Here is a 14,484-nt window from a genome sequence, read left to right as displayed (position 1 = left end):
AGGGAGAGACAGACGGCTAGCGAAACTTAAGGAGACGGAAACAGCAGAGAGAGAAGGAAGTGAGACAGAGGGAAAGAGAAGGTGGGCGAGAAATGAAGGTGCAAACAGGCAGAGAGAGAAAGGGAAAGTGAAGTAGCCAGAGAACAGAAACAGAAAAGAGTGGGACAGACACAGAGACGTGGAGACAGACTGACAGCACGCGAGTTGTCCGGGAGGCGGGGAAGACAAAGGGGACCATCCCGTATTTTTAACTGGTCTGGCCTTCTACAGACACCCCGTTCCCCACAAAGAGAAGCCTATGGGACGGGAGGAGGGGGCCAGAGCGAGCAGCGGCTCCCCCCGGCCCCCTCCCCGGCTCCCGGCCCCCGCCCGGTGCCCGGGTCCCTCCCGGCCCCCTCGCTCACCTGCCAGCGCCAGGATCTGGGCCTTGTGGAGCAGCAGCGCGCCCCAGTCGCGGGGGGCGCGCGGGGGGCTCTCGGGCCCAGCGCCCAGCTCCTCCGGGCCGCGGTACACGGCGTACACCTTCTGGTTGTCAAAATCCAGCCGCGAGCGGGGGCTGAAGTCGCGCACGCACGACACGGGCAGCGCGTAGCAGACGTTGTCCTCCAGGAACCGCACAAAGGCGTACATGGTGGGCGCGGGGGGCGGGCCCCGCTCGGCCGGTCAGCCCGCGGGGCGGGCGCGGAGGTGGGGACCCGGCGGGGGGTGCGAGCCGCGCGGCCGGGCCGGGGGCGGGGGCGGCTCCCCAGGGCCCGGGCTCCCCCCGCTGTTATTGTTCCTGAAAGCCCCGCTCTGCCAATCGGCTGCTCTAGCCTGGGCGCGGAACCGGGAGGGCGGCGGGCGGCGGGCGGGGGGCGGAGGAGGGGGTTTGGAAGCGCACCGCCACTCGCGAAGTCAGACCCGAGCAATCACAGCCGGAGTGCGATTCGCACAGCGAAGGGGAAAGGGCCGAGAGACTGCATTGCAATAATGATAATAACAATAGCCTTGCAGGAGGGGAAAAAAAAATGCATTGACTAATCATCAGAGTCGCGCTGCATGCTGGATTCGTCGCTTCAACAATCGCGCTACAAACCACATTGCATGACAGCAAAACTGCACTGCAAAGGAGGAGAGTGTGAACGAAGAAATGCAGGGCTAGGGGGCAAGCTTGTTTGGATTCCTAAGTGTAAACTTGCACTTGCAAGCAAGCAGAATTTTGGAGTATTTCAAATAATTCTCAGCACTCCCCTCAACTCCTTTAGTTCGCTTTTTTTTTTTTTTTCTTTTTAGCAGAAATGGCCAGCTCCCCTGTGGGGAGGGTCAGTCAGCTAGAAATATTCCCCCTGTGTTGCCAAACTAGTTCTGACCAGAAACTGGGGCTTATCTGGGATTTCCAGTTGGACCAACTGGCTGGGATGGTGGAGAGTTTGTCAAGGGCCCCTCTCAGCTGGAAGGAGCAGGGTAGCCTCTCTCCCCTGTAGTCTTGCAGCAGTGAGGACCCCTCCACAGCATGCCGGTCTCTAAACTGGGACCTGCTGGAATGAGCAGGGAAGGGAGGGGTGCTCTGGGGAAGGCAAACCCAGGGCTAGCTGGGCATTTCTGGGGCACCTCGAGGAGTTCAGGAACGGGACTCTGTGGAACAGCAGTCTTTGCTCTGTCCCTAGTGTCGCAGGCAGAAGGGAACCTGGAGGGGCTTGTGTCCCCCAGAAAAATATGAACACCATCAGCCTAAAGAGGGCTGACTGGGGCTGTTCCTCACAGGAATCTTATCCCACATCAGAGGGGGTCAGCATCCTCACATCGAGGCCTCTGAGAGGGTGGGCTTTGTATCCAGTGTGGCTGCTTATATTCCTATTGCCTAGCACAAACTTGGCACTTGGTAGGGGCTCAGTGAATTTTGGGTGGAAAATAATAATAAGTAAAAATCCACATTCACCCAGCCATCCAGTCACACCCATTTATTCAAGCAACCAATATTCATTGGGTATGCACCACATGCCAGATTCTGGGCTAAGGGCTGGTGGTAGAGAGAGGAGAATACACAGGATAAACACCTGGATCTCTTGCAGGGTTAGACAGTGTACAAGAGCTGGAGTCTTGATTTTGGATTTCTGTGCTGAAGTTAGGTTACTATGAATAACCCTCCTCTGTCCTGGAAACACAGTCTGGTTGGAAAGTATTAAGAAAGTATAAGTAATTATGTTATAGTGAGAAAAGTGTTCTCATAGAGGAATGTTGAATGGAGGTGGCAGACTGAATTACATATTATATGTTTTTAAAAATTCATTTTAATGAACTCAATCTGCAAGAAAAAAGCAAAATAAATGTGCCAAAATGTTTCTTAGCAGTAGTGGGTGACTTTGTTTTCCTTTGTGTGTTTATGTTTATATAACTATTTTTCCCAATAAGCAGGTATTACTTTATAATCAGACAGCATTAAACATTATTTTTTTAAAAGGCACTATGCTCACATTTCAGATTAGCTACATGAATGATTAAGTAGATAAGCCAAAAACCCCATCAACATGCTCTCCCTGGATCCAACTGTACAGGTCAGATTGAGTTCCCTTAAACGGAGCCTCTGATATACAGGCAGATAGGACCACATATTGTCTGGATGCAGTTGTTGGACCTCTGTTGCCCCACATAGTTGTGGAAAAGAGGAGCCACTCTGAATTGTTCCAGCAGGTTTACTTTCATGATTATGATTTGTTTGGACTGATCTTGCATGCGTTTTTATTTTAAGAATACATTCCTATGGTGGTCAAGGGGAAGTAATGTGTAGCAAGTCTTCTGATTTAAAAGATGAATCATGCAGAGCTGGCCATATTAAATGAAATACCATGAAACTCCAAACTATGTTTGCAAAATAAGTTCAAGTAGCACCATGGCCAATCTCCTAGCCCGTCTAGATGAGAGTGACCTCAAAGTACATTACCAGTCTCACCTTTTATCACCTTTGTGGACATTCCGATACATTTCAGATACATTAAACTATTTGACATCTTCCAAGAGAGCGTGTTTTATCAGGATCTCAAGCCTCTGTGCGTTTTCTGCCCTCATCCTGTGGAGTTCTTCCTCCTGGAGTGCACAGTGACCTCACCCTTCCCTGAAGGCCAATTCACATGTCACCTCCTCTGTGAAGCTTCCCCAACAAACCTCTCTCCTCAAGCATAGGCAGTTTCTTTCTACTATTTTGTCCATCACATTTTACCTTCCCTCATTAGAATGAGCTGTCTCCAGGGGGGACAAAAAGGCTGGGTAACCTCAGCATCCTAGCACAGAACTGGGGAGAAAATGCTAATAAAACAAAGGCATTAAAGAAAGACACCACATGAATAACAAACCTCTTGCATGGTTTTGCTGAACATCTGTCCCATCTTTTCAGAGCTGGAGCTGAACCTCAGCTGTCTTTCCCATTCCCAGTAACCAATGTGCCCATCATGATTCCTCTCTTTGTGAGACAGACACATCCTTGAACATATTAAGTACTACTGCACCCTCAGGTTCAAACAAATTCTCCACCCAAGTTAGTGTAAATAGTTCTCATAAGGGGGCAGTTTCGTTTTCCAAGAACCCAGAAAGAAGAAAAGAACAAATAATGACACGGATGCCAACAGAGCAAACACGGACTCAATGCATTTTCTTGCAGATGCGCAGAATGGATTCTAGAGAAGGAATGGCACGAACAGGATGTTCAAAGAGACAGCGTTCAGCAGCCTAAAGGCAACAGAAAGACAACCAGAGTTTCTGCTTCCTGTGTGTATCACACAGTGAGTCTTTTAACACAGCTTCTAGAGAACCTACTAAGTGTGTATCCTTTGTCCTAGTGAAAACTGGAGTCAGAGTACCTCTTGATCCAGAGACTGTTGCCCCAGGCTTTACACATACCAGAGACTCAAGATGTTGATGATTCAGTGATTGGCAAACAAAGACAGTTCAAAAGTACATATTTCAGACTTAAAAGAGGTGGTTAAAAATGTCCTGTTTGACCAAATCACGTTTGAACCTCCTCTTCAGTATCCCTGCCAAATGGTCATCCAAACACTTTGTATATGGTTCCAATGTTAGGAAGTTTACCAGCACCCTTTATCTTTGGGACACTACTGACTGTTAGAAAGGTCTTTCATACTTACACTGATGCAGATACTTCCCCCTGTAGCTGTCATACTAGGTTCACCACCAAGAGTCTCATGCCAGCCCATCAGATATGGAAAAACTTGGGATCCTATCTCATTAAGATCTTTGTCTTCTGCCCAGACATCTTCACCTCCTTCACCTGTCTTTCCTCATATGACCTGGTTTCAGTGATGATAATTGTGATATCTACTTTTCTTCCTCCAAAGCTTATGCCAGCCACCAAGTATATAGGATTTCAATTAATTTCACACCGAACCTTTGAAGTGGGTATTATGAACCTCATGATAGAGTTAAGAAAACTGGCCAAAGAGTTTGGCTCTGGGGAATCCTGGAAAGCCTGTGGTCATATTTGCATTTTAGACATTTTAGATTAGAAGTGGTGTATGTAAGGTTCGGGGGAAAGCAGGACTGGGGAGTGGGAGGCCCATGATGAGGCTGCCTGTCTTCTCCCTACCCCTCCCCCGACTCTCTCTTTCTACTAGCCAAATGTACTTTGCCTCTCTTCCAAGTTACTTTAATGGAGCAGAAAATGTACACATCTGGGGCAGCTTTGCAACTGTGTCTCCTTGCGCTTTCCTGTGGAGTTTTGCAGAGCCTTGGGTTAATGTCAAGCTCCTTCAGTTTAGCCAGCTGAAGCATGATCAGTGGCAGCAGGGGGACTTATGTTTCATATTACTGCATGGAATTCTCAATGTACTTTGTAAAACTATTTTAAGGAGACCTGGGTTCTGTGAGTTTTTAAAGCAATTGGAGCGTGTCTTTTCAACCTCTCTGCTAATGATTGACCACATTTTTTCATGATTTTGCCTCCCCCCGCCCCATCCCATGATATTTAATTTGACTTTTTAAGTCTTTGCTTAAAAAAAAATTTTTTTTTTAATTCTGTCCAGAAAAACAACTTGCTGTGCTGTGAGCTCAGGGCCATTGTCTTCTCAGGCTGATTCAAGGAAGGACACATGGCTGGGAGAACCTGGGACTGTTGGGAGGCCCATGGTGGGCATTACCCTGAACTGCTACTATCACCCAAATGGTGGCATAAACACAGTATATCCATGTGAACTCTGGATGGTGAAGTCTGGCTGAGTCTGACAGTGGGGTTTTCGGCAGGGGAGAAGAGGGACAGGAGACAGGGGGAAGGAAGGAAAGAGAGGAATTGTATGTTGAGAACAACCTCAAAGGCCAGTGGACACTGCCTAGAGGGACAGGGACTGCCAACTTGTCATGTAAGTGACAACCTGGAGGACCAAAGAAATGTGGGCTTTAGAATCAGACCTTTGCTGTAACTTTGGGGAAGACAGTTTGCCTCCCTGAGCCTCAGTTTCCTTACCCATAAGAGGAGGCCAATAATATGCATCTTCTGAATGTATTGTGAGAATTGGGACAGGAGTTTTTACCTTTTCTGTGTATCAGAATCACTTGGGGAACATAAAAAAAATATGCCACTTCCAGGTCCTATCTCCCAGCATCCTGTGCTACAACTGGTCTGGGGATGGGACCTGGGAAATGTTTTCTTTTTTAGTTCCTGGATTATTTTAAAATCAGACCAGGTTGAGCATGTCTGAGTTGGAAGATTTTTAGGTAACATGGTAGTCACAAAGGAATTGCTCAGCAAATCCTAGATACTATTTTCAGGGAAAATATGCAGGGCTCTGAAATGTTTGTTTGAAAAGTGACACACTCAGATGAACATTGTATCTATTACTATTGGCAGGAATCCCTTAGAAGAAATGGAGTGGCCCTCAGAGTCAAGAAAAGAGTCTGAAATGCAGTACTTGGGTGCAATCTCAAAAATGACAGAATGATCTCTGTTCATTTCCAAGGCAAACCATTAAATATCACAGTCATCCAAGCCTATGTCCCAAGCAGTAATGCTGAAGAAACTGAAGTTGAATGGTTGTGTGAAGACCCACAAGACCTTCTAGAACCAACAGCTGAAAAAGATGTCCTTTTCATTATAGGACACTGTAATGCAGAAGTAGGAAGTCAAGAGATACCCAGAGTAACAGGCAAATTTGGCCTTGGAGTAGAGAATGAAGCAGGACAAAAGTTAATAGAGATTTGCCAAGAGAACACACTGGTCATAGCAAACACCCTCTTCCAACAACACAAGAGAAGACTCTACACATGGACATCACCAGAAGGTCAATAACGAAATCAGATTGATTATATTCTTTGCAGCCAAAGATGGAGAAGCTGTATACAGTCAGCAAAAACAAGACTGGGAGCTGACTGTGGCTCAGATCATGAACTCCTTATTGCCAAATTCAGACTGAAATTGAGGAAAGTAGGGAAAATCACTAGACCATTCAGGTATGACCTAAATCAAATCCCTTACAATTATACAGTGGAAGTGACAAATAGATTCAAGGGACTAGATCTGATAGACAGAGTGCCTGAAGAACTATGGATGGAAGTTTGTGACATTGTACAGGAGGCAGGGATCGAGACCATCCCCAAGAAAAAGAAATGCAAAAAGACAAAATGGTTGTCTGAGGAGGCCTTACAAATAGCTGAGAAAAGAAGAGAAGCAAAGGCAAAGGAGAAAAGGAAAGATATACCCATTTGAATATAGAGTTCCAAAGGATAGCAAGGAGAGATAAGAAAGCCTTTCTCAGCAATCAATGCAAAGAAGTAGAGGAAAACAGTAGAATGGGAAAGACTAGAGATCTCTTCAAGAAAATTAGAGATACCAAGGGAACATTTCATGCAAAGATGGACTCAATAAAGGACAGAAATGGTATGGACCTAACAGAAGCAGAAGATATTAAGAAGAGGTGTCAAGAATACACAGAAGAACTATACAAAAAAGATCTTCATGACCCAGATAATCACGATGCTGTGATCATTCACCTAGAGCCAGACATCCTGAAATGTGAAGTCAAGTGGGCCTTAGGAAGCATCACTGCAAACAAAGCTAGTAGAGGTGATGGAATTCCAGTTGAGCTATTTCAAATCCTAACAGATGATGCTGTGAAAGTGCTGCACTCAATATGTCAGCAAATTTGGAAAACTCAGCAGTGGCCACAGGACTGGAAAAGGTCAGTTTTCATTCCAGTCCCAAAGAAAGGCAATGCCAAAGAACATTCAAACTACCACACAATTGTACTCATCTCACACGCTAGCAAAGTAATGCTCAAAATTCTCCAAGCCAGGCTTCAACAGTACGTGAACCATGAACTTCCAGATGTTCAAGCTGGATTTAGAAAAGGCATAGGAACCAGAGATCAAATTGCCAACATCTGTTGGGTCATCAAAAAGGCAAGACAATTCCAGAAAAACACTTACTTCTTTATTGACTATGCCAAAGTCTTTGACTGTGTGGTTCACAATAAACTGTGGACAATTCTTCAAGAGATGGGAATACCAGACCACCAGATCTGCCTCTTGAGAATTCTGTATGCAGTTCAAGAAGCAACAGTTAGAACTGGACATGGAACGACAGACTGGTTCCAAATCAGGAAAGGAGTAGGTCAAGGCTGTATATTGTCACCCTGCTTATTTAACTTATATGCAGAGTACATCATGCGAAATGTTGGGCTGAATGAAGCACAAGCTGGAATCAAGATTGCTAGGAGAAGAATCAATAACCTGAGATATGCAGATGGCACCACCCTTATGGTACAAAGAGAAGAGGAACTAAAGAGCCTCTTGATGAAAGGGAAAGAGGCGAGTGAAAAAGTTGGCTTAAAACTCAACAATCAGAAAACAAAGATCATGGCATCTGGTCCCATCACTTCATGGCAAATAGATGGGAAAACAATGGAAACTGAGACTTTATTTTTTTGAACTCCAAAATCACTGCAGATAGTGACTGCAGCCATAAAATTTTAAGACACTTGCTCCTTGGAAGAAAAGCTATGAGTAACCTAAACCACATATGAAAAAGCAGAGACATTAGTTTGCTGACAATAGTCCATCTAGCAAAGCTATGGCTTTTCTAGTAGTTACATGTGGATGTGAGAGTTGGACTATAAAGAAATCTGAGCTTAGAAGAATTGATGCTTTTGAACTGTGGTGTTGGAGAAGACTCTTGAGAGTCCCTTGGACAGCAAGGAGATCCAACCAGTCCATCCTAAAGGAAATCAGTCCTGAATATTCATTGGAAAGACTGATGCTGAGGCTGAAGCTCCAATACTTTGGCCACCTCATGTAAAGAGCTGTCTCACTGGAAAAGACCCTGATGCTTGGAAAGATTGAAGGTGGGAGGAGAAAGGGACGATAGAGGATGAGACGGTTGGATGGCATCACTGACTCAATGGACATGAGTTTGAGTAAGCTCTGGGAGTTGTTGATGAACAGGGAAGTTAGCCTGCTGCAGTCCATGGGGTCACAAATAGCTGGACATGACTGAGTGACCGAACTGAAGTGAACTGGTGGCTCAGTTGGTAAAGAATCCGCATGCAATGTGTGAGACCCAGGTTTAATCTCTGTGTGGGAAAGATCACTTGGAGAAGGAAATGGTAACCCAGGCCAGTATTCTTGCCTGGAAAATCCCATGGACAGAGGAGTCTGGCATGCTACCATCCATGGGGTTGTAAAGAGTTGGACATGACTGACAGACTTTGCACACTCGCATCCTTACTAAGTGTGTGGTCATTGACAAATATCAATCTCTCCAAGCCTTGGTTTCTTCTTGGAAATATTAATACAGCTTCATAGGGTTGCTATGAAAATTAAATGAGATAACCCATATAAAATGTTTGGCACAGTAGCTGACACATAGTGAATTCTCAATATATGATAGTTGCTTTAATTGTTATTATTATTATTGTCACTGTCATTATTGTTCCTAGAATGCTTATCCCCATGCTGAAAGTGAGATTGAATATAATGGGATAAATTATCCTGATAATTATCTAATGAGCACTCCACAATGCTTCGATCCCAGAGCCATTCTCTTTAAACCAGAGCCTGTGGGCACAGGGTCGTAGTCACCAAAGGCAGACCCAGATCTCACAAGTTCAAAAGCCATTGAGGCTATGGGCCTTGCCCAGACCTGTTGGAGCAAACACTTCCAGGAGAATGAATTTGGATCCATTCATTCATTCTTTCAAACTGACTTTTTGTGTTTTCTTAGAAGAAATAAAAAACATGTATGCATTATATAAAATCTAAAATGCAGAAGTGTTGACAGCAGTCTGAAGCCAGATGTCTTGGCCTGATCAAGCAGGCAACACAGTGGCCGAGTTCAACCAATCAGATCTCAGCTACATTTTGATTTCATGCTGGTCACACTCAGGAGTTGGGTACATGAATGATCTTAATCCAGGCATTTTAGTCTAGGTGTGGATACTTTGTATTAGCAAAGCAAAGCAAACCAATTCCCAATGGTTGAAGACCAAAAAAAAAAAAAAAAAAAATTGTGAATAGAAGAGGGAGAAGAAATGCTGTCACAAAAGAAGAGCATTTGAATTGTTTTTGAAAAAGAAACCAGAAAATTAGCCTACCTGGGAAGAAAGCAACTTGCCTCAACTATGTATTTCAATTAGGGGACTATTAGCTTTAGAAGCCACCTCTGGTTTCCGTTATTAATTCATTCTGTTACTTTTCAGCTGAAATGTCACTTCCCCAGGAAAGGCTTGTTGGCTTGCTCCTTCCATCCCCCTTCATAGACTAGCTCAGGTCCCTGTTACTTATTTCCACTGCTACTTATATTTTTTTTCATGAAGCTTATTATAGTATATATTTATTCTATTATTGTTTGTCTCTGCCACTAGGTCAAAAGCTCCTCTAGGGAAGAGATCCTATCTTTCTTCTTCACCAGTGTATCCTAGCACTTAGCCTGGCATAAGGCAGACTCTAAACAAACACTTGTTGAATGAATGCATGTCTGAAACAGACTCTGGAGGAGAGAGAAGCCCGCAAAGATGAGGTGGGAGAGGTGTCCCAAGGGCCTTGTTCTGTCCCTCTGAGTCTTATCTGCCTCTTGAGAGTGTCTGTGTATTTCTGGGCCCCCACCATGTCTGGCCCCCATAATTTGGCCCCCGAAAACAATAAAAGCCCTCAATTTTCCTTTAGAACCACTGGACAGACTGACATTTTCAAAATGTTTTCCTAAATGTAAAGAGAGAAAAAATTGGAAATAATTATAGAAAAATTGTCACATTGACAATCACACATAGTTATCACACACTGGAACCAACAATAAATATGATAGTATCAAGAACCTCACTGACACAGTCCATGGGCCTCCTGGGACACAAGGTAGTGATTTTTGCCTCATCCTACAAGGCTAGACTTCCTGCTGTTAGCTAGGTGTCACTGACTCTCAAAACCCTACTCATGGTGAACACTGGCTCATTCTAGTTTTCTGACGATTCCAACATTATTTGGGAGGTAACAGGGCAACTTTGCTTCAGTGACCACTTTGCTAGTTGTCTGGTTACCATCTCTGCTCATTTCAAGCACCTGTGGCTCAGAATATCAGAGGGCCAGAGTGCACTGCACATTGTCATCCACTCTTAGACTTTTGTTTGATAACTCTGGACTGCCATTCTGGGTCACAGGCACACAAGGGAACATTCATTCATGGAACTGAATCTCTCAGAAGCACAGAAAACCATGAATAACTCTGATTTTCTTAAGAATATATTCTAACCACACCATAAATTCAATACAAAATCTGAAGAATGGTATGAAAACAGAACTAACAACTATTGATTTCCATAGGATCTATTCAAGCTGCTTTATACATATCACCTTTAATATTTTCAGAACACTCACAAGATTTGATATTTACACTGTTTTTCTAATGAGGAAACTAAGACTTATAGAGGTGACAGCAGTTGCTTATAGTCATGTGGAGAAGCCTGAACCTTAGTTTCTTGACCCAAAATCTGGTTTCAAGGACTGTTTTGATATAGGGCTTCCCTCAGAGTTTCCTGGGCAACAAGGAACTGAATTGATTGTGGAGTTTAATCCCCACTCCCTTTTTTTAGAGGCTTGAATCTTGGCTAGAAATCTGAGAACTAGATCTTAGTGGAAAGTCTAATATCTATCAATCCACGCATCCCTAGATTGAGTAGCTAATGATTCTGAGAATACCGATGATGTGACTACCATGACTACATTATCTAGGGTTTCTGAAACCATGGTTACTTACTCCAGAGACCCTGAATTCTTTTTAAAGAACTCAGATTTCTAGCTCAAGCAGATTTCTATATTCTTATAGCCTCTGTTGATAGCCAGGGAAAAACTACTGGGGATTACTTGTTACCACAAACTCTGGAAGGAGCCTCCACTGAGCCAGGACAGAAGAAGCCTGGAGAGCTCCAGTTAGAGAAACCTCTCTGAGAAGGGTCACCCCACCCCATTCCTACCCTCTGCTACTTGGAGGAATAAGAACAAGAAGAGAAATAATAGCCATGAACTTTTGTGGAATGTTTACCTCATGCCAGGCTTTACATACATTTCTCATTTAATCCTCAAAGCAATCCTGGGTGGCAGGTACTATTATTAATAGTATCAGCCACATTTTAGGGTTGAAGAAACCTAGGTATAGGGATGCTAGCTAACTTTCCCAAGGTCACATAGGAGTATATGGTGGAGCCAGGGTCCAGATGCAGGCTACCTCCTCTAGAGGCTGAACCACGGACTTGTCCTCCCACTCTGGCTCCATCTGGGTCAGGCTCTTGACCCGCTGAAGGTGACTTCTCCCTGCTGCTGCTGCTGCTGCTGCTGCTAAGTCGCTTCAGTCGTGTCCGACTCTGTGTGACTCCACAGACGGCAGCCCACCAGGCTCCTCCATCCCTGGGATTCTCCAGGCAAGAACACTGGAGTGGGTTGCCATTTCCTTCTCCAGTGAATGAAAATGAAAAGTGAAAGTGAAGCCGCTCAGTTGTGCCTGACTCTTCACTACCCCATGGACTACCAGGCTCCTCCATCCTTGGGATTTTCCAGGCAAGAGTACTGGAGTGGGTTGCCATTGCCTCTCCTTGGGGAGGTGACAAATCATCCATCCTCAGAGGGTCATTCACTGGTTTTCAAGGGATGTCCAGACCACTCTGATTGGTCCGGGTGAGACCATTATCTCAAAAAATATCCTGGAGTTTCTTAACATTTTCATCCCATGTTATGGTGGATGGGAATGTACTAGATTCAGTCAGCAGTATAAAGACGGTTTTCTTTTATTTACTCAAAATCAATTTATTTATTTAGTACCACAATAGGGCTACCTATTATGCCAGCCAAAAAAAAAAAAGTTCTTGACCTCTAAGCTTTTCTATTGTAATGGAAAATGCCTCTTATATACAACATATAACACATTTTTGTTGTTGTTGATAGCCTTTTTCATGTATTCCTTTAGTTTACTCTATGACACCTACACTAATAGAACTTAGAACTCTCCTTCAGCCACTAATAGAGTCTTTAGCCTCTCTCCACCTTCTTTGAGGCAGGAGCTCACCTACCCCATAGGATTCTTACATTGCATTGAAACATCTCTATAGATATTTATGTCTTTGTTCACCTGGAACAAAAGACTTCATTTTTTTTTCCTCTCTAACTCAATCAATCAGTCGTTTGGTGGTGAATTGGTGGTGGGTGAACTGTGTGCAGAATATCAGAACCCTACCTCCCCTTCTTTACTATCAGGTACATCTTTATTATTAAGGAAAATAAATGGCTAGATAGAGGAAGAAGAGATACTCAGTTAAGGGTGATGCTTATTTGTTTTTTCTAAAATACGGGATAGACAAGGGTATGTAAGACTCTGGATGAGGTGGCCAGAGAGTTTAACTCAATTGGCAGAAAGAATAAGTACCTGGGCAGGCCCCATCCCACCCTGCTAATGCATACTTCCTTTGCTGGGCCATCAGATAGTCTCTGATCACTAAACTCTGCTTTTGGCTCCAGGACCCAGAGCAAAGAGGCGGCCAGCACAGAAGGGGTTATGAGGCAACAGGAAAAGTGAAATATGTACAGACTTTAGACCCAGAGTTGTGTTCAGTTATTGTTCCATCACCTTGAGCAAATCTCTTTCAGGTTTCCCAACTATCAAATAGAATCTTGTGAAGCTGTCACAGGGTCCAAAAGACTATGTGTGTAAAGAGACTGGCAGGATCAATGCCTCATGCATAGTAGGTTCCATGAAAACCAGTTGTCTTCATTCTCATCCTCTGAGAGAGTCTCTATTACCTTTTTCTCCCAGGAGGTCACTTGGACTTCCCAGTGGTAAAGCACTTTCCTGTCAATGCAGGAGACAAAAGAGATGCAAGGTTTAACCCCTAGGTCGGGAAGATCACCTGGAGAAGGATGGGCATGGCAACCCATTCCAGCATTCTTGCCTGGACAGAGGAGCCTGGCGGGCTATAGACCATAGGATGGCAAAGAGTCAGACATGACTGAAGCAACTTAGCATGCATACACCAGGAGGTCACTGGGTAATGATAGGATGGATCACCAGAAGCCAGGTATTTTGGAGTGCAGTATCTTCCCCTCTCTCCCCAAAGACTGGGCAGCATTACTGCAGAGATACTGCTCACCATTCTCTCCTGGGCAACACTGGGGCAGCGTGCTTTGTTTGAGAAAGCTGGGACCTTAGTAAGATTTGCACTTTTATCTTAAAAAATTTTAGGACTTAAGCTGAGTTTGGGGTTTTATTGTCTGCTCTTAAAATTATGTACAGCTTTTGTATATTTAAAACATGCCTTTGAAATTGTGAAACACAGTGTTCTCAATCATAAAGTAGGATGAGTTATGTTATGCTTTTTTCTGTTCCCAGCTCTGGGTTCTCTTTTTGTCTCCTTATATGAATTTTTCTGCAGTGTCCTGACTTATGTCCTAACTCATCTGGGATACTGACTGTGAAATTCTGGACATTATTAACTCCTGTGAGACTGCCTTATGCATTCATTCATCTACTAATGACTATTTGTTGAGGGCTCATTATATGCCAAAAGCTTTACTTAATACTTGGGAAACAGTGGAGAGCCGGACAGACTTCTTTTATAAAATGGGAAACTAAGCTTTTAGGATTGAGAAAAGCAAATGAGATAGTGTAGGTAAAAGAGAAGAAGAGGCAAAGAAAAGGACTGAAGTTTATTGAGATCTTTGCTCTGTCCCTGGCAGTGTTAGATGCTTCACATGTAGTGCTCATAATAACCTTACAGACCCATCAACTGAGTATCAGAGAGGGAAAGTTAGGGCCTAAGTTACATCCTGGATTCAAACTCCACTCTGCTCTGTTGCGTCTCATGGTACCTTGCACATCGCTCGTCAATTGCTAGGTGCGTTAATTCCCATTACAAGCTCCATGTAGAATACAGGAGGCTGTACTCCTCTTCCTGCTAGCTTCCTGACATCTGAGAGCTCCAGTTGTGATCTGGCACTTGAGTAAGAGGTACTTGAATGAAAGGTCCAAAT

The 14,484-nt window shown here is 44.1% G+C and overlaps 2 protein-coding genes across 2 annotated transcripts in view; both read right to left on the bottom strand.

Annotated features, from left to right (window-relative positions):
* BEND5 (BEN domain containing 5) overlaps positions 1 to 674 on the bottom strand; it is a 48,404-nt gene extending 47,730 nt beyond the window's left edge. Inside the window, exon 1 of the mRNA XM_061121935.1 lies at positions 405 to 674. Coding sequence (XP_060977918.1) covers positions 405 to 630 — 226 coding nt within the window. The 5' untranslated portion in view covers positions 631 to 674. The remainder of the gene's footprint in view (positions 1 to 404) is intronic.
* AGBL4 (AGBL carboxypeptidase 4) overlaps positions 1 to 14,484 on the bottom strand; it is a 1,414,426-nt gene that overhangs the window by 253,226 nt on the left and 1,146,716 nt on the right. The gene's annotated exons all lie outside the window — the stretch shown is intronic.

Source organism: Dama dama, chromosome 20 (genome assembly GCF_033118175.1).
Source record: "Dama dama isolate Ldn47 chromosome 20, ASM3311817v1, whole genome shotgun sequence".
NCBI classification, from domain to species: domain Eukaryota; kingdom Metazoa; phylum Chordata; class Mammalia; order Artiodactyla; family Cervidae; genus Dama; species Dama dama.
Note: the sequence above shows the minus strand (reverse complement) of the source record. Positions and strands in the feature narration are given on the sequence as shown.